This window comes from Hyperoodon ampullatus (assembly GCF_949752795.1).
Source record: "Hyperoodon ampullatus genome assembly, chromosome: X".
Taxonomy (NCBI): domain Eukaryota; kingdom Metazoa; phylum Chordata; class Mammalia; order Artiodactyla; family Ziphiidae; genus Hyperoodon; species Hyperoodon ampullatus.
Window position 1 is genome coordinate 7,442,214 of NC_136913.1, and position 26,982 is coordinate 7,469,195.

The 26,982-nt window shown below is 45.1% G+C and overlaps 1 protein-coding gene across 1 annotated transcript in view; it reads left to right on the forward strand.

Annotated features, from left to right (window-relative positions):
• Positions 1-26,982, forward strand: part of CLCN4 (chloride voltage-gated channel 4) — a 58,967-nt gene that overhangs the window by 14,362 nt on the left and 17,623 nt on the right. The window contains exons 2-7 of the mRNA XM_079728167.1: positions 2,223-2,377; positions 6,241-6,340; positions 10,544-10,731; positions 19,106-19,228; positions 25,651-25,857; positions 25,964-26,044. Coding sequence (XP_079584293.1) covers positions 2,234-2,377; positions 6,241-6,340; positions 10,544-10,731; positions 19,106-19,228; positions 25,651-25,857; positions 25,964-26,044 — 843 coding nt within the window. The 5' untranslated portion in view covers positions 2,223-2,233. The remainder of the gene's footprint in view (positions 1-2,222; positions 2,378-6,240; positions 6,341-10,543; positions 10,732-19,105; positions 19,229-25,650; positions 25,858-25,963; positions 26,045-26,982) is intronic.

Genomic DNA, 26,982 nt, shown 5'->3' on the forward strand with positions numbered 1-26,982 from the left:
ATGGTTCTTTATCCAGTCACGGATTTCCTGTTGTGTCCTTACATGGTGGAAGGGGCAAAGGAGCTCCCTGGGGCCTCTTTTATAAGGGCACTAGTCCCATTCTTGAAGGTACTGCCCTTATGACCCAATCACCTCCCAAAGACCCCACCTTCTAATACCATCCCTTGGGGGTTAGGATTTCAGTGTATGAATTTGGGCTGGGGGACACCCATGTTCAGACCATAGCATGGCTCACGTGGCAGGTTGTCCTGCCTCCTTGTCCTCTCCATGGCATCGCCCCCGCCCCCGGTGCAGAGGACCACTCCCCCTGTGGATCACCTTGGCTCCCCCAGTGAGTTAAGTCTTAGCATTTTCACTCTGCTGTTGCTGTACATCTTGAGTATCCACAGTGACAACCGCAGAGGTTGTCTGCCTCAGTGGTCCGCTTTATCTCCCAGGAGAACCGGTTACTGGTTTGACTACGGTGGTTTGGTTTTGAGTGGTATGCCTCAACCCTATTTCCCCCGGGCCTCTCCTGTTGATGCCCTGCTTTTGCAGAACGTGAGGTTTTCCAGAAATGGATATAGTTGACCCTCATTATGAGCAGTTCTGTATTTGTGAATTTGCCTGCTCACTAAAATGTATTTGTAACATCCAGAGCAATACATGGGGCGCTTGCCCGGTCCTTCGCACAGTGCACGTGCAGAGCCTCAAAAAGTTTGAGCTGCCAGGAATGCACGATCCTAGCTGAGGTTGGAGAAATCGGTGCTCTGCCGTCTTGTTTCAGTTCCCAGACCAGAAACAAGTGTTCTTTTCACAGTCTCTTTAGTGCCATATTTTTCGTGTTTTTATCCTTTTTTTATTGGCAATTTTGCTGTTTCCAGTGGCCTTGAAATGCAGGGCAGGAGTGCCTGTAGTGTTTCTAAGCACGAGAAGGCTGTGCTGGGCCTTATGGAGAAAATATGTTTGTTAGACAAGCTTCCTGCAGCGTGAGTGACAGTGCTGTTGGCTGTGAGTTCAGTGTGGATGAACCAACGATATATATTTGATAAGGTGTCTTTAAACAGAAATACACAAAAAAAGGTTATATAACAGATTGGCAAAATGTTGTGACCAGGGCTTCCCTGGTGGCACAGTGGTTGAGAGTCTGCCTGCCGATGCAGGGGACACAGGTTCGTGCCCCGGTCTGGGAAGATCCCACATGCCGCAGAGCGGCTAGGCCCGTGAGCCATGGCTGCTGGGCCTGCGCGTCCACAGCCTGTGCTCCGCAATGGGAGAGGCCACAGCAGTGAGAAGCCCACGTAATGCAAAAAAAAAAAAAAAAAAAAAAATGTTGTGACCAGAGGCTCAAAGGAACCTAACCCTCTATTTCTCTTGGGGACAGTGATTTAGTACTCACTAATTCGGTGGCCATGGTGACTTTATAGCACATAACTACCACAAATAATAAGAAAGTAACATTTGTCAGAAACAGACTCACAGACTTAGAGAATGAACTTATGGTTACTGAGGGGAAGGGTGGAGGAAGGGGATAGTTAGGGAGTTGGGGATTGACATGTACACACTGCTATATTTAAAATAGGTAACCAATAAGGACCTACTGTATAGCACAGAGAACTCTGCTCAATATCCTTTAACAACCTAAATGGGAAAAGAATTGGAAAAAGATACATGTATATGTGTAACTGAATCATTTTGCTGTACACCTGAAACTATCACAACATTGTTAATCAACTATACTCCAATATAAAATAAAAAGTTAAAAAAAAGAAATTAATATTTGTGTCTCCCCAAAATTCATATGTTGAAACCTAATCCCCAATGTGATAGTATTGGGAGGTGATGAGGTCATGAAAGCTGAGCCCTCATGGATGGGGTTAGTGCCCTTGTAAAAGAGACCCCAGAGAACTGCACCAGATGAGGGCACAGTGAGTAGATGGCCATCTGTGAACCAGGAAGTGGGCTCTCACCAGACACTGAATCTCTAAGTGCCTTGATCTTGGACTTCGCAGCCTCTGGAACTGTGAGAAATAAATATGTGTTGTTGATAAGCCACCCAATCTGTGGTATTTTTGTTATAGCAGCCTGTGCTCACTAAGACAGACTATGTGTATCTTTCGTCACAGCAGAGGTGCATATGCTGAAATGTCTTTCCTGTGCAAGAAAATAGCACACGTGGATTGTTCTGCCAGGTCTGTGCAGATATTCTGCTTACGTTTTTAACGACAGGTTTTCTCTCCCAGGTGTAAGTAGCATGGTCAATGAAGGAGCGATGAGTGGCTCTGGAAACCTGATGGATTTCCTTGACGAGCCATTCCCTGATGTGGGGACGTATGAGGACTTCCACACCATCGACTGGCTGAGGGAGAAGTCACGGGACACTGACAGACACAGAAAGGTACATGCTGTTCATAAGGACACTTTGAGGGGAATCCCTTCGGAGGGCTGGGCCATGCTTTTATCGGACAGTCACTGAGCTAGAGCTTGGGTTCATGTGTCATGTGCTGAGCTAGGTTCTAGAGAAGAGAAGGGCTAGTGGGAGAGGCAGAGGTGTGGACAGGTAATTATAATACCAGGTGCTTTGGGTGGAAGGCTATATCATACAGAGGTGTGGTGTGGAGGGCAAGTAGGGGGGCTGTGGAACCAGACAAATTGGGTACATCCTGACTTTGACATCTTTAGGCTGGCTGACTTTTGGGGTGCCATTCCTGGACCCCATCTTCTCATCTGTAAGGGTGGAGTTAATTATACCAGAAGATTAAATGGGGCTGTGTGTGCATGAAAGCACATATTACAGTGCCTGGCCTCTAGTAGGCAATCAATATATATTTTTATGGGCTGCAGTAAAGTTATGTATCAAGTGCTGTGGGATCATTTAGGAGGGATGGTTAGGGAGGGAGTTTTTAGAGAGGGTGAGATGTCAGTGGGGTCTTGAAGGATGACTAAGAATTTGCCAGGCAGAGGAAGGGGAAAGGATTCTCATCAGGAGTGGCTCTTTTTTAGGTCACAGAGGCATGAAAGACCGTGGCACATTTAGGCAGTTCAAGGAGCTCTAAGGTTTGGTGGCAGGTTCACTGAAGGCGAGGACTAGAGATGAGTCCGGCCACGTGGGCAACGGGGCCACATTGGGAACCACTGAGTAGACCATGAAGAGGAGTTTAGATTTCCTTTTTTTTTTTTAAGATTTATTTTATTATTTGTTTATTTAATTTATTTATTTTTGGCTGCAGCAGGTCTTAGCTGCAGCACACGGGATCTTCGTTGAGGCATGACGGATCTTTTCGTTGTGGCGCGTGGGCTTCTCTCTAGTTGTGGTGGGCGGGTTTTCTCTCTCTAGTTGTGGTGCACAGGCTCCAGGGCACGTGGGCTCTGTAGTTGTGGTCTGTAGTTGTGGCACACAGGCTCCAGAGCACGTGGGCTCTGTAGTTGAGGCGCGAGAGCTCAGTAGTTGTGGTGCGTGGGCTTAGTTGCCCCGCAGCATTTGGGATCTTAGTTTCCTGACCAGGGATCGAACCTGCGGCCTCTGCATTGTAAGGTGGACTCTCCACCACTGGACCACCAGGGAAGTCCCTGGATTTCCTATTTACTTATTTATTTATTTGTTTGTTTTTGGCTGTGTTGGGTCTTCATTGCTGCGCGTGGGCTTTCTCTAGTTGTGGCGAGCAGGGGCTACTCTTTGTTGTGGTGCGGTGGCTTCTCTTGTTACGGAGCACAGGCTCTAGGCGCACGAGCTTCAGTAGTTGTGGCGCATGGGCTTAGCTGCTCTGCAGCACGTGGGATCTTCCTGGACCGGGGCTCAAACCCGTGCCCCCTGCAATGGCACGTGGATCCTCAACCACTGCGCCACCAGGAAAGCACTGGATTTCCTTTTCATGGCCACAGGATACAAGAGAGATGCTCTGCCATGCTCTATATGGCTCCTTCTGTGCTACAACAGCAGAGTCCGGTAGTTGCCACGGAGACCAACTGACCTGCCGAACCGAAAATATTTACTTTCTGTCTCTTTACAGAAAATGTTTGCCAACCCTTGCTTCAAAGGGTTATGAGGGGAATGATGATCTCAGGAATGTAGGATTCTGTTAACACAGGGAGGCAAAGGGGTGCTCTTACAATGTGTTTAGATGTAACCATCTGCCTGGAAAGCGTGATCCAGGCTGGCTCCTTCAGCCTTCTTGCTGTTAATCAAAACTACAATGAGGGCTTCCCTGGTGGCGCAGTGGTTGAGAATCCGCCTGCTAACGGGTTCGAGCCCTGGTCTGGGAGGATCCCACATGCCACGGAGCAACTAGGCCTGTGAGCCACAACTACTGAGCCTGAGCGTCTGGAGCCTGTGCTCCGCAACAAGAGAGACCGCGATAGTGAGAGGCCCACGCACCGCGACGAAGAGTGGCCCCCGCTTGCCACAACTAGAGAAAGCCCTCGCACAGAAACAAAGACCCAACACAGCAAAAATAAATAAATTAATTAATAAACTCCTACCCCCAACATCTTTAAAAAAAAACTACAATGAGACATCACCTCACACGGGTCAGAATGGCCATCATCAAAAAATCTACAAACAACAATGCTGGAGAGGGTGTGGAGAAAAGGGAACCCTCCTACACTGTTGGTGGGAATGTAAATTGATACAGCCACTATGGAGACCAGTATGGAGGTTCCTTAAAAAAGTGAAAGTAGAGTTATCATGTGATCCAGCAATCCCACTCCTGGGCATGTATCCAGAGAAAGCTCTTAACTCGAAAAGATACATGCACCCCAGTGTTCATAGCAGCACTATTTACAGTTAGCAGTAATCACGCCTCAGATAAACCTCACTGGCTATGATACTGCCACTGCACAAAGCTAACAGCACTATTCACAATAGCCAAGACATGGAAGCAACCTGAATGTCCACTGACAGAGGAATGGATAAAGAAGGTGTGGTAAATATATACAATGGAATATTACTCAGCCATAAAAAAAGAATGAAATAATGCCATTTGCAGCAACATGGATGGACCTAGAGATTATCATACTGAGTGAAGTAAGTCAGAGAAAGACAAATATATGATACTGCTTATATGTGGAATCTAAAAAAATGGTACAAGTGAACTTATTTACAAAACAGAAATAGACTCACAGACATAGAAAACCAACTTACAGTTACCAAAGGGGAAAGAGGGTGGGGGAGGGACGAATTAGGAGACTGGGATTAACAGATACACACTACTATATATAAAATAAACAACAAGGTTCTACTGTATAGCACAGGGAACTATATTTAATATTCTGTAATAACCTATAATGGAAAAGAATCTGAAAAAGAATATATATATATATATAGGTATAACTGAATCACTTTGCTGTACACCTGAAGTTAACATTGTGAATCAGCTATACTTCAATTAAAAAAAGAAAGTTCTTGGGACTTTCCTGGTGGCGCAGTGGTTAAGAATCCACCTGCCAATGCAGGGGACACAGGTTTGAGCCCTGGTCTGGGAAGATCCCACATGCCGCAGAGCAGCTAAACCCGCGTGCCACAGCTACTGAGCCTGCGCTCTAGAGCCCACGAGCCATAACTACTGAGCCCACGTGCCGCAACTACTTAAGCCTGCGTGCCTAGAGCCTGAGCTCTGCAACAAGAGAAACCACTGCAATGAGAAGCCTGCGCACCGCAACGAAGAGTAGCCCCTGCTCGCCACAACTAGAGAAAGCCCGTGCACAGCAACGAAGACCCAATGCAGCCATAAAGGAAGGAAGGAAGGAAGAAAGGAAGGAAGGGAGGAAGGAAGGAAAGAAAGGAGGGAGGGAGGGAGGGGGGAAGAAAGAGGAAGAAAGTAAGTTCATTCTTGTTGTTAACATGTAGCCTGGAAAATGAAAGAAGGAATTGAAGTCTTTGTCGAAGAGGGTCTTTTGTGAACAGACCTTACGATTTAAGCTAAAATAATGATTTGTATTCAAAACGGTGACACCGAAGTGATGTCTTCCTTCAGAATGGCTTTGAAATAATCAAAGATCAAATCACACTTAGTGAGGTTTTTTTAATTAAATGACTTTTTTGGGATTCTTTGGAGACTATTATGGCATCTTTATAGATCTGTGAACTAGAAAGCCCATTTAACCGTTGTGCTAGGTAACTGAAAGAATCACGTAAGTGGCAGTCTAGTCACTTCATTATATTCGTTTTCTCAGTCACCGTGTTTCCTGAGGAAACAGTTTCAGAGAAGGAAGCATGAATTGGAAAGCGTATGCACATCAACTCTGATGTCTTTCTGTTTCTAGATAACCAGCAAAAGCAAGGAGTCCATATGGGAGTTCATCAAGAGCTTGCTGGATGCCTGGTCGGGGTGGGCGGTGATGCTGCTCATTGGCCTGCTGGCAGGTATGTGGGGTGTTTCTCTTGTACTTCACGCAAGGGGACTGTTACTTGAAATACCGAAGAGCACAATACACGGCGATACACTTAACATAAATCTATCATCAGTAAAGCAAAAAGACCCCGAGGCACGGGCGGGCCCAGGTACGGTCCTTGGACAGCGGTACCGGGAGAGCAGGTTGGCCCTTTCCACACTGTACAGAGGTTTCCTGCCATGCTGGATTTTATTGAAAACACACATTTCACATTCTATAGTACTTGGCCATGTAGAAGGCGAGAAAGGACGGGAACGTGTTGATCTCTAAAAATAAAACATCATAACGAGACTGGCGTTTACTAACACCGGCAGGCCCTGAGATGAATTGTAAACATCGAGAGGCGCTCAAAGTAACGCGAGACACCACAGGGTCTGAGGTAGGCCTGGGGGAGGCACCTCCAGCCCATGGCTTGTTCTGACCCTCAGGGACTCTGTGTCCTTCATTTTTATAATCCCAACACCATATTTGTGAGCAGTACCTGTTTCCAGAGTGAATGAATGAGTATCTGGAGGGGACCCCTCCCCTTTTAATAGCAAATGCACCAGCCCTCCGTGGAAATTGTTTCCTGAAACTTACTTCCTTTTAGGAGACTGTGAAGGTTCATGTCTAAGAAGAAAAAAACTTGATCATGCTAAAGAGATTCCCTTAAGAAACCCCCCCTGCCTGTAATAACACGCTAGTTATGGTTATAGGACTGATCAGAGAATGGCTGTGTGATACAGCCATTGAATAGAGTACATACTCGCAGAGCGCCTGCGGGGCATAGGGTACCATTTTGTGATTAGAGGACTTTGATTTCTGGCTGCCCTGTCACTCGTTACATCTACAGTGGTATGAGGGGCTTGGTTGCCAGGGAGGGGCTCCCTCTGCCTGGCATGTCCTAAAGGGCCCAGGAGCGTGCTGAAGGGGCAGTCCTCTCCTTCCGGCCACAGCAGCTGCACGCGCATTCCGCCCGTCCTGTCCTTCCCGTCCCAGTGGCGCTCCCAGTATGTATTGGCAGCGATGCTGGGAGGGAATTCGAGCTCATGGACATACGGCGTTTTGCCACCCGTTCGTTTGGCTCTATGAAGACCTTTAAGGTAGGTGGGGGCGGGGGAGGGCGGGGAGGGTCGTTTGCTGCGAACTCTGATGTCTTTCTTTAGAATAGATTTATAAAACTGTACCCTGTGTTATTCTTGGCTCCTGGGAAGGAGGGATGAATACGGGAAATGAAGGAATCAGAGTAGATGTCTTGGCGTCCTGCTGGAGTCACACAGCGTAGATTTATCAACTGATTTCAGAGCCCTGTCGGGCTGTCTTTAACAAGTCAGATACCGACCATCGGGCTTCACTGTTAATCCGATTTCCATCAGTTCTTTCAGGAAGAATCACCTGGGGAATTTAAAAAAAAATGCTGCTGCAATTAAATGGTACCCCTGGAGATGACACCCTAGCATTGAGTAAAACCCCCTTCCCCCTGTGATTCTAATATACAGCCAGGGGTGACGACTGCTGGAGAAGGGCGATCCCGTGGTCACATCAGCAGATGAATATAGGAGGGAGACAAGAAAGGGATGATCTTGGCAGTGAAGGTGGCGAAAGTGTTCTTTTGATCTGGATGAAGGAAAAGCCAGAACACTGCCCCATTCACCTTCCCGTTCCCCAGTGGCGAGCCCCAGGGGTCCCACTGTCTGGCCTGTCACCTCCTTAGTGGCAGTCCAGACATTATATTCCGACGCCCAAGATGGAGAGGCCCAAGCTGCGGCTCCTCTGCAGGGCGTTAACCAGGAGCCACCACTGAGTGTCGCTGTTGTTCCACACAAGGCAGTTTTTGTTCAAATGTCATCTTCTGCTGGAGGTGTTCTCTGACCACCTTTCCTAAAAGTACGTCTCCCTCTCTGAGCCTCGTCGCCTTCGCCCACTATATGTATGTACGTGTGTATGTATGTAACAGCTTTATTGAGATATAACTCACATACCATACAGTTCACCTAGTTAAAGCGTACAACTTGGTGGTTTTTAGTGTATTCACAGAGTTTTGCAACCATCACCAAGGCCAATTTTAGAACATTTTCATCAGCTCCCAAAGAACCTCCCTCCCCTTTAGCTATCAGCCCCAGTGCCCCTAGCCTCCGCTCAGTCCTGGGCAACCGCTAATCTACTTGCTGTCTCTGTAGCTTTGCCTATTCTGGACATTTCATAAAATGGAATCATACAATATATGGTCTTTTGTGACTGGCTTCTTTTACAGCATAACGTTTCCAAGGTTCATCCATGCTGTCGCATGTGTCAGTGCTTCATTCCTTTCTGTTGCCGTTGTAGGTGGAGCACATTTTGTTTCTCCATTCAGCAATTGATGGGCATATGGGCTGTTTCCACTGTTTGGCTTTTGTGAATATGCTGTTGTGAACATTTGTGTACATGTCTTGTGTTGGGTATATGTTTTCATTTCTCGTGGGCAGATGCCTAGGAATGGAAGTGTTTGGTCGGGTGGTAACTCCTTGTTTAACTTTTTGAGGACCTGTCCTACTGTTCTCCTGCACCATTGTAGGAAATGGCTGCCATTGGAACGTGCTGTATTCTCCTCTCTAGCACCTACCACCTTCTGTTGGAGCCCCTCATTTACTTACTTATTCAGTCTGGTGTCTTCTCGCACAAGGTGAGATTCCATGAAGGCAGGGACCTGAGTTTGCTTTGTTCACTGCTGTACCCCAGGGTGTGGAACAGTACGTGGCACGTAGTAAGTAGGTGCTCAATAAATAGCCCTTGAGTGAATGGATGGACCTGAGTTTTCTGATTTTCATTTGTTTGTTGTTCTCATTCATTCAACATGGATATATAGTTCCAGCTATGTACCTGAGGTGAATACAGTGGTCCTTCCCCACTTAAAGGGGACACAGGGTCTAGACACCTGGCTTAATCCCCACCGTGGCACACAAACCAGACAAGAGACTCCCCCCACCCTTATAGACTAGTTGGAGTTTGTGTGTTTGCATGTGTGTGGGGTGTGTGTGTGTGTATACATATATATATATATATGCTGATCATATCAGGATGTGATAGGTATGGTGATGGGGAATGCCTGGTAAGTATACTTAGCCCAAACTTAGGAAATCAGGGAAGGCTTCCTGAAGGAGGTGATATAAATGCCAGCATCTAGAAGATAAATAGGTGCTTGCCAGGTTGGGGGAGGACAGTGCTATCTAAGGCGGTGCAGAGAGGAGAGCCTGGTGTGCCAAGGAACACTGTGTGGGCAGGGCGTGGGATTCGTGGTGGAGAGAGAGGAGCCTGGAGAGAAACGTGGAACGGCGGTCAGAGCCTGCGCACTGCTGAGTATTCGGGTGTTCTGGCTAGAATAGTGGGCGACTGCTGATGGAACCAGGAGAGTGGCAAGGCCAGGTCGCCTGAGGCTGGCGTATGGCTGCCTTTGGGGAATTGATGTTGTAATAAGGATCCAGTAAACGTGTGAAAAGTTTGGTAGCGCAAAAGTATTCCCTGCCTTCGTAAAAAACTGGAATGGGTTATTCTAGAAAGAGACCTAAAATGGCCTTCTCTGACCCACTGCACGCTCGATTTTATCCCACGTCTATCGGCCTTTAAAGTAGTTATTTACTTATATAGCTCCTCAGTCCTTTATCCATAATTTTTTTTAAATCCAGAAAGTTCTAACAAGTGAGATTTTTCAAGCTGGATTCCATTTGGTGGCAAAACTTTACTTCAATGACGACGCTATTATAAATCGTTTTGCCTCCATTTTGTCTGAATTGCCAGGTTTCCTGGAGGATATTCATGTGTGTGATCCCAGCATCCTGCCCCAGAAGCTGCTGAGGGGGGTTACATGATTTATAGAGTGTAGGTACCCTGTTTCTAAGATTCGGAAGGGCTGGGTTCTGAAAGCCGCTCGGCCCCAGGAGCTTGCGGTGGGCTCAGCGCTGCGGGTCTCTCTCTCCCGCCCGATCGAAGCCCCCCGAGGACAGCGTATCGTTGGCCTTTGTGTCTCACTGGGCTGGGCACCACCTTTGCCACACCTGGTGCCCTGCCACTCGCTCAGGTGACCTCAAGACTGAAGAAAGAGGCTTCCTGGGTGCATGGCAGCCTGGGGCACGGGCATCTCCGCCTGGCCCTCCGGGCGCACGTGCTGCCCTGGCCCACGCCGGCCGTCCCTCTGAGTGGTTCTCGCTGCTTCTTCCAGGCACCCTGGCTGGGGTCATCGATCTCGCCGTCGACTGGATGACAGACCTGAAGGAGGGCATCTGCCTGTCTGCCTTCTGGTACAGCCACGAGCAGTGCTGCTGGACTTCCAATGAGACCACGTTTGAGGACAGGGACAAGTGTCCCCTGTGGCAGAAGTGGTCGGAGCTGCTGGTGAAACAGTCGGAGGTGGGTGCAGGGGCAGGTCCTGGCTGGGAGCTCCGTGGCTGGTGTGGGGGGACGTCCGAGCTCTCACCTTGCAGTATCTGTCCTGACCGTCGTCGTGGCTACTACGAGTGCCACTTGCCACTTGGCTTTTTCTAGCTCTAGGGTTCAAACTTCACTTGGAAAATCCTTTCCCACTATTTCATGTGCACAATCTATGTATTTTCTTTAAAGCCTTTTGTTTGGCTTTATTTTTCTTACTGAGAGTGATCTCTTGATCATGCTGAAGAAATAGGGTTGATATTTATCCCTTCTGTTTGAGAAGAAAAGATGTTGCTATTTTTTAATAACAGCTTTAGTGAGACATAATCCATATTCCATGGGGCGTACCCATTAACGGGTACAGTGCGATGGCTTTTAGGATATTCACAGAGTTGTGCCACCATCACCCCGATCTAATTTTTTTTTTTTTTTTCGGTATGCGGGCCTCTCACTGTTGTGGCCTCTCCCATCGCGGAGCACAGGCTCCGGACGCGCAGGCTCAGCGGCCATGGCTCACGGGCCCAGCCGCTCTGCGGCATGTGGAATCTTCCCGGACCGGGGCACGAACCCGTGTCCCCTGCATCGGCAGGCGGACTCGCAACCACTGCGCCACCAGGGAAGCCCCCGATCTAATTTTAGAACTTTTTTTTTTTAACATTATTTTTTCATTCAAACAGAAAGTCACAAAAATTATATAATCATCCTCATCAGTTCACTCAGTGCCATGTGATTAATTTTTTTCATCTTGATCTTTTGTTAGCAGTTTTATGAATTCATCAGTTTTCCATTAGAGTTCTGAAAATGCTTATTCATTCAGTTCAGCAGTATAGTCAGTTACCAGAAACCTGTACTTGTCAGAGTCTTTTCCATGAATTCCTTGAAGATGAAACCCTTTTATAGGAACATTTTTGCAAAAGCATCAGAGTACACCCAGAACTGTCTGTAAATGACAAAAGACTTAAAAATGACCACGGTTAAAGATTTGATGAAAGTTCATAATAATGCAATTGACAAGGAAACTTAGTTATTTCTGAGATATACATTTTAAAGTAATAACTAGAATTATGACTTATAACATTATACCAGAACATATAAGATTTTTAGGAATTTCATGTAATGTCTGAAACATTTATATTAACATATTTCCATATAAATAACCCAAAGAAAGTTTAGTATTAGTTTTTTTTTTATATATACAACAGGTTCTTATTAGTTATCAGTTTTATAGACATCAGTGTATACGTGTCAATCCCAATCGCCCAATTCAGCACACCACCATCCCCACCCCACCGCGGTTTTCCCGCCTCGTGTCCATACGTTTGTTCTCTACATCTGTGTCTCAACTTCTGCCCTGCAAACCGGTTCATCTGTACCATTGTTCTAGGTTCCACATACATGCGTTAATATATGATATTTGTTTTTCTCTTTCTGACTTACTTCACTCTGAATGACAGTCTCTAGATCCATCCACGTCTCAACAAATGACTCAATTTCGTTCCTTTTTATGGCTGAGTAATATTCCATTGTATATATGTACCACTACTTCTTTATCCATTTGTCTGTCAATGAGCAGTTAGGTAGCTTCCATGACCTGGCTGTTGTAAATAGTGCTACAATGAACATTGGGGTGCATGTGTCTTTTTGAATTATGGTTTTCTCTGGGTATATGCCCAGTAGTGGGATTGCTGGATCATATGGTAATTCTATTTTTAGATTTTTAAGGAACCTCCATACTGTTCTCCATACTGGCTGTATCAGTTTACATTCCCACCAACAGTGCAAGAGGGTTCCCTTTTCTCCAAACCCTCTCCAGCATTTGTTGTTTGTAGATTTTCTGATGATGCCCAGTCTAACTGGTGTGGGGTGATACCTCATTGTAGTTTTGATTTGCATTTCTCTAATAATTAGTGATGTTGAGCAGCTTTTCATGTGCCTCTTGGCCATCTGTATGTCTTCTTTGGAGAAATGTCTATTTAGGTCGTCTGCCCATTTTTGGATTGGGTTGTTTGTTTCTTTAATATTGAGCTGCATGAGCTGTTTATATATTTTGGAGATTAATCCTTTGTCCGTTGATTCGTTTGCAAATATTTTCTCCCATTCTGAGGGTTGTCTTTTCGTCTTGTTTATGGTCTCCTTTGCTGTGCAAAAGCTTTTAAGTTTCATTAGGTCCCATTTGTTTATTTTTGTTTTTATTTCCATTACTCTAGGAGGTGGATCAAAAAAGATCTTGCTGTGATTTATGTCAAAGAGTGTTCTTCCTATGTTTTCCTCTAAGAGTTTTATAGTGTCCGGTCTTACATTTAGGTCTCGAATCCATTTTGAGTTTATTTTTGTGTATGGTGTTAGGGAGTGTTCTAATTTCATTCTTTTACATGTAGCTGTCCAGTTTTTCCAGCACCACTTATTGAAGAGACTGCCTTTTCTCCATTGTATATCTTTGTCTCCTTTGTCATAGATTAGTTGACCATAGGTGGGTTTATCTCTGGACTTTCTATCTTGTTCCACTGATCTATGTTTCTGTTTTTGTGCCAGTACCACATTGTCTTGATTACTGTAGCTTTGTAATATAGTCTGAAGTCAGGGAGTCTGATTCCTCCAGCTCCGTTTTTTTCCCTCAAGACTGCTTTGGCTATTTGGGGTCTTTTGTGTCTCCATACAAATTTTAAGATGATTTGTTCTAGTTCCTTAAAAAATGCCATTGGTAATTTGATAGGGATTGCATTGAATCTGTAGATTGCTTTGGGTAGTATAGTCATGTTCACAGTATTGATTCTTCCAATCCAAGAACATAGTATATCTCTCCATCTCTTGGTATCATCTTTAATTTCTTTCGTCAGTGTCTTATAGTTTTCTGCATACAGGTCTTTTGTCTCCCTAGGTAGGTTTATTCCTAGGTATTTTATTCTTTTTGTTGCAGTGGTAAATGGGAGTGTTTCCTTAATTTCTCTTTCAGATTTTTCATCATTAGTGTATAGGAATGCAAGAGATTTCTGTGCATGAATTTTGTATCCTGCAACTTTACAAAATTCATTGACTAGCTCTAGTAGTTTTCTGGTGGCATTTTTAGTATTCTCTCTGTATAGTATCATGTCATCTGCAAACAGTGACCGTTTTACTTCTTCTTTTCCAATTTGTATTCCTTTTATTTCTTTTTCTTCTCTGATTGCCATGGCTAGGACTTCCAAAACTATGTTGAATAATAGTGGTGAGAGTGGACATCCTTGTCTTGTTCCTGATCTTAGAGGAAATGCTTTCAGTTTTTCACCATTGAGAATGATGTTTGCTGTGGGTTTGTCGTATATGGCCTTTATTATATTGAGGTAGTTTCCCTCTATGCCCACTTTCTGGAGAGTTTTATCATAAATGGGCGTTGAATTTTGTCAAAAGCTTTTTCTGCATCTCTTGAGATGATCATATGGGTTTTATTCTTCAATTTGTTAATATGGTGTACCACATTGATTGATTTGCATATGTTGAAGAATCCCTGCATCCTTGGGATAACTCCCACTTGATCATGGTGTATGATCCTTTTAATGTGTTGTTGGATTCTGTTTGCTAGTATTTTGTTGAGGATTTTTGCATCTATATTCATCAGTGATATTGGCCTCTAATTTTCTTTTTTTTGTAGTATCTTTGTCTGCTTTTGGTATCAGCGTGATGGTAGCCTCATAGAATGAGTCTGGGAGTGTTCCTTCCTCTGCAATTTTTTGGAAGAGTTTGAGAAGGATGGATGTTAGCTCTTCTCTAAGTGTTTGACAGAATTCACCTGTGAAGCCATCTGGTCCTGGACTTTTGTTTGTTGGAAGATTTTTAATCACAGTTTCAATGTCATTACTTGTGATTGGTATGTTCATATTTTCTATTTCTTCCTGGTTCAGTCTTGGAAGGTTATACCTTTCGAAGAATTTGTCTATTTCTTTCAGGTTTTCCATTTTTTTGGCATAGAGTTGCTTGTAGTAGTCTCTTAGGATGCTTTGTATTTCTGTGGTGTCTGTTATAACTTCTCCTTTTTCATTTCTAAATTTATTGATTTGAGTCCTCTCCCTCTTTTTCTTGATGTGTCTGGCTAATGGTTTATCAATTTTGTTTATCTTCTCAAAGAACCAGCTTTTAGTGTTATTGATCTTTGCTATTGTTTTCTTTGTTTCTATTTCATTTATTTCTGCTCTGATCTTTATGATTTCCTTCCTTCTGCTAACTTTGGGTTTTGTTTGTTCTTCTTTCTCTAGTTCCTTTAGGTTTAAGGTTAGATTGTTTATTTGAGATTTTTCTTGTTTCTTGAGGTAGGCTTGTATAGCTATAAGCTTCCCTCTTAGAACTGCTTTTGCTGCATCCCATAGATTTTGGATCGTCGTGTTTTCATTGTCATTTGTCTCTAGGTATTTTTTTATTTCCTCTTTGATTTCTTCAGTGATCTCTTGCTTATTTAGTAACGTCTTGTTTAGCCTCCATGTGTTAGTGTTTTTTACGTTTTTTTCCCTGTGATTCATTTCTAATCTCATAGCCTTGTGGTCAGAAAAGATGCTTGATATGATTTCAGTTTTCTTAAATTTACTGAGGCTTGATTTGTGACCCAAGATGTGATCTATCCTGAAGAATGTTCCGTGCACACTTGAGAAGAAAGTGTAATCTGCTGTTTTTGGATGGATTGTCCTATAAATATCAATTAAATCTATCTGGTCTATTGTGTCATTTAAAGCTTCTGTTTCCTTATTTATTTTCATTTTGGATGATCTGTCCATTGGTGTAAGTGAGGTGTTAAAGTCCCCCAATATTATTGTGTTACTGTCGATTTCCTCTTTTATAGCTGTTAGCAGTTGCCTTATGTATTGAGGTGCTCTTGTGTTGGGTGCATATATATTTATAATTGTTATATGTTCTTCTTGGATTGATCCCTTGATCATTATGTAGTGTCCTTCCTTGTCTCTTGTAACATTCTTTAAAGTCTATTTTATCTGATATGAGTATTCCTACTCCAGCTTTCTTTTGATTGCCATTGGCATGGAATATCTTTTTCCATCCCCTCACTTTCAGTCTGTATGTGTCGCTAGGTCTGAAGTGGGTCTCTTGTAGACAGCATGTAGATGGGTCTCGTTTTTGTATCCATTCAGCAAGCCTGTGTCTTTTGGTTGGAGCATTTAATCCATTCACGTTTAAGGTAATTATCGATATGTATGTTCCTGTTACCTTTTTCTTAAATTGTTTGTGGTTTGTTTTTGTAGGTCCTTTTCTTCTGTTGTGTTTCCCACTTAGAGAAGTTCCTTTAGCATTTGCTGTAAAGCTGGTTTGGTGGTGCTGAATTCTCTTAGCTTTTGCTTGTCTGTAAAGCTTTTGATTTCTCCATTGAATCTGAATGAGATCCTTGCCAGGTAGAGTAATCTTGGTTGTAGGTTCTTCCCTTTCATCACTTTAAGTATATCATGCCACTCCCTTCTGGCTTGTAGAGTTTCTGCTGAGAAATCAGCTGTTAACCTTATGAGAGTTCCCTTGTATGTTTTTTTTTGTTTTTCCCTTGCTGCTTTCAATAATTTTTCTTTGTCTTTAATTTTTGCCAGTTTGGTTACTATGTGTCTCGGCGTGTTTCTCCTTGGGTTTATCCTGTATGGGACTCTCTGTGCTTCCTGGACTTGGGTGGCTATTTCCTTTCCCATGTTAGGGAAGTTTCAACTATAATCTCTTCAAATAGTTTCTCTGGTCCTTTCTCTCTCTCTTCTCCTTCTAGGACCTCTATAATGCTAATGTTGTTGCGTTTAATGTTGTCCCAGAGGTCTCTTAGGCTGTCTTCATTTCTTTTCATTCTTTTTTCTTTATTCTGTTCTGCAATAGTGAATTCCACCATTCTGTCTTCCAGGTCACTTATCTGTTCTTCTGCCTCAGTTATTCTGCTATTGATTCCTTCTAGTGTATTTTTCATTTCAGTTATTGTATTGTTCATCTCTGTTCATTTGTTCTTTAATTCTTCTAGGTCTTTGTTAAACATTTCTTGCATCTTCTCGATCTTTGCCTCCATTCTTTTTCCGAGGTCCTGGATCATCTTCACTATCATTATTCTGAATTCTTTTTCCGGAAGGTTGCCTATCTCCACTTCATTTAGTTGTTTTTCTGGGGTTTTTATTTGTTCCTTCATCTGGTACATAGCCCTCTGCCTTTTCATCTTGTCTATCTTTCTGTGAATGTCTAGAACATTTTCATCGCCCCCAAAGAATCCTTGTACCCATCGGCAGTCACTCCCCATTTCCCCCCAAGCCCGCCAGCCCTAGGCAACCACGAATCCACTTTCTTGTCTCTGCAGATTTCCCTGTTCTGGACATTTCATGTAAGTGGAATCATACAATCCGTGGACTTTTGTGTCTGGCTTCATTCACTTAGCGTAATGTCTTCCAAGTTTGTTTGTGTCATAGCATAGATTGGTACTTTACTCCTTTTCATGGCCAAATAGCATTCCATTGTCTGGATAGAGCACATTTCATTTCCCTGCTCATCAGCTGAGGAACATGGGTTGCTTCCACTTTTGTGCTGTTAGGAATGATTTTGCTTTGAACGTTTGTCTACAGGTTTTTGTGTGGACAAATGTTTCCATTTCTTTTGGGTAGATACCTAGGAGAGGAATTGCTGGGTCACATGGAACCTCTATATTTAACCTTTTGAGGAGCTGCCAGACTCTCTTCCAGAGTGGCTGCACCACTTGAGACTCCAGCAGCAGTATATGTGGGTTCCAGTTTCCCCACATCCTCACCGACCCCAGTTGTTATCTGGTTTGGATTATAGCCCTCCTTACAGGTGTGAAGTGCTGTCTCATTGTGGATTAAGTTTTCATCTTCCAATGCATCTTAGGAACACGTTACAGAGGATGTTTGTGGGCCTTCTGTGATGGGAATATCCCAGGCCCAGGGGATGTAGCAGTGAAGCACACACCAGGTGCTTGCCTTCATGGCACTCCAAGCTTCAGATCCACATACAAATCTTAGTTGGGGAAAAGGGTTAATTTCTAACCGAATTCAGTGGTTACCACAATGCCTATGGGTCATCGACAGATTGGAAGCCCAAGTGAGGGGGAGTTAGGTTGCCAAGATTCATATTAGGGGTAATGTGATGACCATTCAAGACAGAAGTGTTCTTGGAAGATAGATGTAATCCCTTTATTCTCCTCCTCCCTCTCCCACTCTCTTGCCCGATTGACTTAATGCAGCTGAAGACATTTGGAATGCACTTTGCCATTTGCTAAACCTCTTTCTCAGTGGAGTTGAAAATTAATTCCTTCAGATCTCAGAAGTAGACCGGGATCTTGAAATCTCACATGTTCTCAGTGCTCTCCATTACTTCCAAAAATAAATTCTCTACTTGAGTTGATGGAGGTGGGCAGGCAGAATTGGCTGGGCGCCATGTTTGATTTCTTCTCTCCTACTTTGGGGGGAAATATGGCTGTCTAGCTTTTGAACCATTTCTAAGATTTATACTTGGATTCAAAGAATTACTGTTAGCAAGGGTGAGACGTTATTTTTAGTCTCAAAAAAGTCCATTTTTCACTAGGTGAAATGTATTCCTCCGTCTGATTTCTCACCACATAGGGTGTGAATATCTGTGATTGTTAAGGCTAGAGCCGTCTCCTGGAGCGCGTTTTTGCATTTTACAGGCACACGTGTAGCCGTGCCCACAGCCTGGCTTGTAGGTGCCCTCACTTTCCCTCTCCATCACGTGAGGCATCCAGATGGTGGCAAGGAGCTGAGGCCTGGAGAATTGTGGTCTCTGCCCACAGACCAGGTCCTCAGCCTCAAAGACCCCAGACTGCGTGTTTGGTTCAGAAAGTGTTCCGCACACATCAGACAATTTGAAATATTGGGGCGGGACCTGAGACTGCATTTCCAGCCCACACCCAGGTGATACTGATGCTGCTGGTCCAGGGACCACATCTGGGTAGCAGTATTCTAAAATGCAGTTCCCACACTTCCTCATTGGCAGGGCAGCTGTGTGCTGCAGCATGGATGTGGCCTTCATGAAAGCAAAGAGGCTGATCCACTATACACGAGACCAAACAAACCTTCCCGGGGCTCGAAGGCAGAATTTTCTGTTACACCTTTCATTAACTTGAGGGCCCGGAGTGATTAAAACCAAGCCTCATTCACAGTTTCTATGACTGCTGAGACCTCACCTGGTAGAAGGTGTGTGTACACAGCTCCCGGAGGAGCAGCCGGCGCTGTGTGTGTGAACCGACTGTAGCAATAGCAGCAGCTGATAAAGCCAACCCTGCCTGTTCGCTGACACAGGACCCGGAGAGAAGCTGCCTGGCCGAGGGGCAGGCGCGTCGCTCGGCTCTGCGGTGGCTCACGTGTTCTTTCTTGTTCTGTGTCTTGTTTAGGGTGCCAGCGCTTACATTCTGAATTACCTAATGTACATCCTGTGGGCATTGCTGTTTGCGTTTTTGGCCGTCTCCCTGGTACGAGTATTTGCGCCATACGCCTGTGGCTCTGGTATACCCGAGGTGAGTGGGGGCTGAATGAATTTCCTTTGTGCCAATAATAAGAATAGCAAATGCTTACGTGGCACTTCTGTGCTAAGCACGGTTCCAAGCATTGGACATCTGTTCACTCATTTAGTCCTCACAGGGAGCCTATGAAGTAGATACTGTTCTGCATTTGATGGTTGGGGAAACTGAAGCACAGAGAGGTTAAGTAACTTGCCCAAGGTCACTAAGCCGGTGAGCTGGGAGTCGAATCCAGCTGTCTGGCCTTATGCTCGGTTGCTTCTCAGATGCTTAAATTCTTGTCTTTACAAACCAGGCATAACTCTTAAAGCCTGTGGAGTCAGAGTCCATTAACCACACACACAAACGTGGCACTCTCGTAACTCATAAGTGCGTCTATGATAGAACGTGAAAGAGGACAACAGTGGAGGTTTCCTGCTCAGAAAGCTTACTGATGAGTAAACTCCCTCGCCACGTTTTGCTCTTCTGGTGACAGGGTAATAGCAATCTTTAAAAAATGAATTCCACGTTCAGTACATGCGCTGTGAATGCACCCTTGTGAGTTTAGAGTTCTTATAAATATTTTTCAGCACTTTCTTGTAACCAGAATATGAGGGAAGTGAGTGACCTCATCAATCAGGAGGAATGCCCAAGACCAAACTTCAAACCAAGGAGATCTGCTGGATTAGAATAATGATACTTGAGCAAATTCCCGAAAAGCCCAGACAGTAAAACTCTTAGCCAGAAATCATTTAAAAAACTCTTAGATGATCATTCTAATCAGTGCTGTTCCATTCTCCTTCAAGTTGGTGCTTCAGCAGCGCCCGGAGACGGCGGAGATGCCGAGTTGATAAAGATGTGAGTGGTCATGGCAGTGCACCCACACTCTTCGGCGGTGTCGCTAACACCGCCGCTGGTCTGGGCAGTTCATGCGAAGGGCTGAACTGTGGATGGTTTATATGAACATGTTGCTGCAGGAGCCTGAAAAATAAGCTGCAATACCATCCTGTTTCCTCGGTACAGCCAGTGCTGCTCTAAGGCACCATACGCATTCCTAAAAATCACAAGACTGCATCATCAAAACCACAGAGCTTGTGGGGAAGATGGGGCTAGGGGCACAGCACTCAGAAACTTCACTGGTGACACATAAAAAAGATGGGAACCTCATAAAGGCAGTAGCAGAGTTAGACACACGTTAAATGGTTAAGAAATGTATGAATACTCCCCTAGTGCATGCGTGAGCTGGGAGTCGTCTGAGACGTGTGCCTGTGTGCATTTTGTGTATCCCTGCACGGCTCGATTCGCAGCTGCAGTTTTCCGCCTTGTGTTTCTCCCAGATGAAATTGTGCAGAAACAGATGCGAAATTGGCATTATGCTCAAGTTCTGCCCTGACGCATGAATCACACTGGAACAAACGTGGCTTTTCCAAACAAGTGTTCAGGCAGAACTGACTGCGTTTTATTGGATATCGAAGACCGAAGGCACCCGGGACACTAAAAAGAACAGATTACTGTTGGCATCTCGGTTTCTGATCGCAATGCCCAACAGCAGGCGCTTTTGGACTCAAGCCGCCTATCAAAATAAGGAGATGGCCAGTGGGGGAACTGGTGGGAAATTTAAAGCAGCCATAAAAGATGTGGGGGGCAATCCCATCTTCCCCTTCCAAGAACCAGAGATGCGTGGCTCAGCTCGTAGACAGACAGGGAACTCTATCTGGGAGGGGCTGGCTGGACCTGGTCTCCATCCAAAGCGGGCATCTTTATTTGTGACAGCTGAACTCAGAAGGAATAAACTACTGAGTTGAGCATTGTTTCCCGTGTGACAAAGCGCAAGGAACACACCGATGTGGATAAAACTCAAAAAACGGTATCACGTGACAAAAGTAAGTTGCAGAAGAATATCTAAATAAAGTATGAATCTATCCTAGAACAGCCAAAATGAAACAAGCATACTGTTTAGTGATACACATATGTGCTAAAGCTATAAAGAAAGGCAAGGGAATGATTGGAGGCGGGGAAGAGGAAGGTTCCACTGAGGAAGCAAACACAGGGCTTTCAAAGGTACCTGCTCTTCTGTCCTAAACTTGGTAGTAGGTACACAGTAGTGGGTACATGAACATGTTTTCAGCCATATAGAATATGTAACAGCTTCATGTCTCCATTTATAAAAGAGTTCACAATAATCTTTTCAAGTAGCAGGAGCACAATGGAGATTTTATAATTAAGCTTTGGCTATTATGACTCAGTAGTAGAAAATTTTGCCTGTTATTATAGTAGAGCTTGAAATTCCTAACCTAAGGGTGCAATACCTACCCCAGTTCTTGGAGGAGAGGCGCAGAGTGAAAAGTAAGTGCAAATAAGTAGTTCCTGGATATAAAGAATGTCCTTCCAGTTAAAACCCAACGGACCGGGGCTTCCCTGGTGGCGCAGTGGTTGGGAGTCCGCCTGCCGATGCGGGGAACGCGGGTTCGTGCCCCAGTCCGGGAGGATCCCACATGCCGCGGAGCGGCTGGGCCCGTGAGCCATGGCCGCTGAGCCTGCGCGTCCGGAGCCTGTGCTCCGCAACGGGAGAGGCCACAACGGTGAGAGGCCCGCGTACCGCAAAAAAAAAAAAAAAAACACCAACGGACCATGCAAACAGCTCTACTCAGTTTGAGATACAGGGCTGTTCTTCACTTCAGGAAAGACACTGAATGAGATGTTTAGAAAATACCCTTCCCATGTAGGAGGTGATCTGCCCGTAATCTGTTCCTGGTGTGCAGTGTCAGAACAAACTTTGAACGCAGTGCACTTCTGCACAGTTTAAAAATCACTCATCCTTTATAATGTTTGCTTTTGAAATATTTAGATTACTTCGGATGACAATGCTACTGACCAGGGTTCTTGACCTCCTTAATCAATAGAAATTGATCAGAGGCCAGGCAAGAAAGTCAGGCAAGGCTTTATTGGGGCCCAAGCTGCAGCAGGGCGGGGAGGGAGAACAAGTAGCAGGTGCCCTTGCTGGCCTACTTGCTGGGGGGCAGGGCGAGCTGGTTCCTGATATGCGGTGAGGGGAGGGGTGTGTCCAGGGGTCCGGCCGGAGGGGAGGCTTAGGGGGTCTGCCCACCCCTTTGGTGGTGTTGAGTGCAGGGGGCATGTGCAGTGCCCTGGTTTTGCTCCAGGCTCTTCAGAAGTGGCAGTGGGGCTTTTTGGTCTCTTTGTATCTTGTTGTCCAGAATTTGCCCCAAATGGGCATGCATGCAGTTACTTTTAGTCCCTTATAGTTTCTTTGTATTTTGTTGCTAGATGTTTGTCCAGGTGCAAGCATTGCAGCACTGCAGCAAAGGGTCCCAGGTCCCAGCCAGTGTCAAAAATTCCTTTGAAACATTTAAAAAAATACAAATTTAGAGACCATTTTTTTTCTGTGTAATAAATGCTCTTGTATTAGCTCTACAAAGCACATTTAAAAGTGCACACTAGTTCTTGGGCTTCAGAACTTAGAGCAAACTGGGCAAGGATGACTCTACTACTGTCTGCTTCATTCATAAAACCACTGTGGACCGTATAAGAAATCATGTCCTCCTAGGGACTTCCCTGGTGGTGCAGTGGTTAAGAATCTACCTGCCAATGCAGGGGACACGGGTTCGAGCCCTGGTCCGGGAAGATCCCACATGCTGCAGAACAACTAAGCCCGTGCGCCACAACTAGTGAGCCTGTGCTCTAGAGCCCATGAGCCACAACTACTGAGCCAGCGTGCCACAACTACTGAGCCCGCACGCCAGAACTACTGAGCCTGTGCTCTAGAGCCCGCGAGCCACAACTACTGAGCCTGCATGCCACAACTACTGAAGCCCATGAGCCTAGAGCCCGTGCTCCGCAACAAGAGAAGCCACTGCAATGAGGAGCCCGCGCACTGCAACAAAGAGTAGCCCCTCTCGCCGCAGCTAGAGAAAGCCCACGTGCAGCAACGAAGACCCAATGCAGCCAAATAAATAAATTAATTAAAGAAAAAAAAGAAATCATGTCCTCCTAGAACTTGCTTTGAGTTGATGTTTCAGTTCTATACAATGTGAACTCTCTCACAAATATTTGTTTGCCAGAGAGGTTTTAAAGTTACCGCCATCAAGTCACAAATGTACTGCAATACATCGCCTTAAAGCCCTGCTTGATTCAGTCTCTGTTGATCCAAATTAAAGCAAGTGATTGGATTTTGGCATCTACTGGGAATGAATTTGCCTTCTTTAGTCCCTAATTTGATCATGACAATTTTATAAAGTCATTTTAGAGAATTACAAAATACCTCTTACATTGTTCAATTCAGCACATGTCATGGCTGGCAAAGGCTCAGCTAATTTAGATGCTTGTAATTTTCTAAATGGTATTACGCTCTTCAACTGTACCCTGGGGTCCAAATCCACATTAACTAGCTGACAAAAAATTACAGATAATTTTATTCCAGGCAACACGAAAGGGCAGGATTGTGGCAGGCATACTAACACGTCCCTTAAATAAAGGGATCTGAGATCCCCAGAGCACAGGCTCAAATAGGCCCGCTAGCACTAGTTAAAGACCAGTGTAACCACCGCTAGTTTGTCTGCGTTTATAGTTAAAGGCTAGTTCAAGAAATACCATCTGATTGTAGAGCTGGAAGCCCTCACTCGTGTCCTCTAGGAAGGATCTTAGTGAGTTCTTTCGAATGGATGCCCACACGCTCGCTCCCTGTTGGTCTTTCTCCTTGAATTAAGAAACAGATCTCTATCGAGAATTCCTGAGATGGAAATGGTCCAGTCACAGCCCTGTAAAATTGCTAGGACTAGTTCACTTCACGACCCTCTCCAAATCATCACAGGTGACATGATGCCAAAGAGTGTTTCAGGACCGCCCTTAAATATTGAGTAATTAGGAATACCTGTATTGCTCTTCTCAGGACGAGAACAGTGCTTCTCTACCTGGACTGCATTTTAGAATCACCTGGGGAGGCTGTAAACCTCCTATGTCCAGGATACACCTCAGACCAGTTACATCAGATCTCGGGGTCCTCCCTGGTGCCTAATTCTCCAGGTGATGCCACAGAGCGCTGCTGGAGAAGGACTGTAATAGCTATTTGAGAAACTGATTTTGGCGCCCACTAGGAGGCTCTTTGACGTTATGAAAACATCCTGATGGTGACAGGAGCTGAGACTGTCCCATTATGTATTATACAATGGGAAAACGGATACTGACCATGAATTTCATTAGCTGACTCACTCAGTGTCTAATAAATCTCTGATTACAGGCTTGTAAATTGCTAGCTGGGAAGTAAACATTCACTCCATTTCAGCCAGTCGGCGGGAGAGGTTGAAGGTAAAATGTTTCTTACCCATTGGTGATGCTTCCGTATCCAGAAGAACGCTGTTTTGGGGGAAGAGGACTCCAGTAGATGAAGTTAATCACTGAGATTGGCACCCCGTTGAATTCTAAAAGCGTTATGCAAATTCACGTGCACCTTTAGGGAGAAAGCCATTATTTGGCATTTACAAAACGTCGCAGGTCTGAAAGTGGAGCACGAGGCAGCTCTACCTGTAGTCAAAGTGCTTTTCAATACAAGAGGGCAAGATTCAACGGAAGGGGAGGGGTTGCCATGGATTCGGATACCCTTACATCCCCCAGAGGTTGAGCATCTTTATTAGAATGTTGAGCATCTTCTTTTTCCAATATTGTATTAAGAATATTTTCAAACATACAGGAAAGTCGAAAGAATTGGACAGTAAACACCCATATACCCCTGGCCTGCATCAGGGGTTAGCAGACTTTTCCGATAAAGGGCAGAGAGAGTCAATATTTTGGGCTTTGTGGGTCAAGAGGCAAAATTGAGGAACTGTTCTCACTAAAAGGCTAGTAGCCTTGTTTACATGTTACATTTAAAAACATTAAAACCACTCTTAGCTCGTGTGTCATACACAACAGGTCGTGGGCTGGATTTGGCCCATGGGCCATAGTTTGCCGACCCTGATCTGAAGTTCAATTGATATTTTGTTGTATTTGCTTTGTCACATAGCCAGCCAGATGTCCCTTTATCTTGGCCATCTTTCAGTAGTGAAAAATTAACCGTTAAAATCAATAGATACACGTATCTTTTCAACACAACAGAGGGTAAAATGTGCAAGATAAAATGCCATAAATAAAATGAGACTCTGATAATTACTTATTCAGTCCTCGTTATGATCTCTCATTACTCTTGGAATTATTAAGATTTACTATGCATTGAAATTGTTTCAGGGTTCCATTAATATATAAAATTAGGCGTTAATATAAATTCTCAATGTAAAAGTATAGCGGAATTGACAACTAAAGCAGCCTCTCTTCCGTATGATTTAGCGCATCTCCGTTTGAAAGATGCTTCTCAGAGGAGGGAGCGGTTACTTTCCTAGCCGTGGCGCTGAGGCGGCTCACTCCCCATCGTTCTCCATCCTGTGTTTCAGATAAAGACCATCTTGAGCGGCTTCATCATCAGGGGCTACTTGGGCAAGTGGACCCTGCTGATCAAGACTGTCACCCTGGTGCTGGTGGTGTCCTCGGGCCTGAGCCTTGGCAAGGAAGGGCCGCTGGTGCACGTGGCCTGCTGCTGCGGCAACTTCTTCAGCAGCCTCTTCTCCAAGTACAGCAAGAACGAGGGCAAGAGGCGCGAGGTGAGCAGGTGCAGGACGGAGCGCCCCCCCACCCTCGCCAGGCTCACCAGTACCCGCTGATCTGCCGCCAAGGCCTCGGGCTGACGGCGAGCTCTTTGCTTCGCAGGTGCTGTCAGCCGCGGCCGCTGCTGGGGTCTCTGTCGCCTTTGGTGCTCCGATCGGGGGTGTGCTTTTCAGTCTGGAAGAGGTGAGCTTGGGCTCTGGAGGGCCCCGTGGTTCTGAGCGCCGAGGAACGCAGCGGGTGTCGGGGCGGCAGGAGGCTTCCCTCTGTAGCCCTCTGAGGACTAGACGCGAAGGAGGGTTGAGAGATTCCTGCAGCTCATTTAGGAGCCGCAGTGTTCGCCATGAAATCCGTGTTTCCAAGTCCTGTTGAAAAATTGCCAGTGTGATCTCTGGGGGGAGATTTGCAGTCTCCTCTCTCTTTTTCATAAACAACATAATGAAGCATTTTTGTGTTTTGCAACCCAAATGGATCTAGTCCAGCAGTTGGCCCACGTTGTCTGTAAAGGGCCAGGTAGCAAATATTTTAGGCTTTGCGGGTCTCAGGGCTCGGTCGCAACCAGTGGGCTCTGCCCTTGTAGTGTGGAGGGCGCCGCAGACAACACGCACGTGCGCAGCGTGGCTGCCTTCCAACAAGACCTTCCCTATGGATGCTGAAGTTTGAATTTTATATCATTACCACTTGTCACTAAGTCTTGTCCTTTTGAATATTTCACATGTCACAAGATAATTCTCTCTTCCCCCAGCCATTTAAAAATGTACAAACCATTCTTAACTCATGTGCCCTCCAGATACATTTGCTGAGCCAGGGGTTTCAACCCATGATCTGTTGTCTGGAGAATCAAATCAGAGGTTTCTTTTCTTTTAGGAGGGTCTCTGTGCTATAAACAGAATCATGATGAAGTATTCTCATTTCTCCTCAAAAATAGCTCAAACACACCTTGACTAGTATCCGTTCCAATTTTAGACATAGAGTCCTTTAAATATCTTCGTTAGTGCATTTGGGCCATCCTCACACCTAGGCTGAGGAAGTGAGTACCGCCCATCTTTGGTCTTGAGTGTGATTTTGTGGCCTATGCCAGCAGGTGGCTGCTGGTCAGGGGCTGGGGCTCTGGGAGGCTCTTT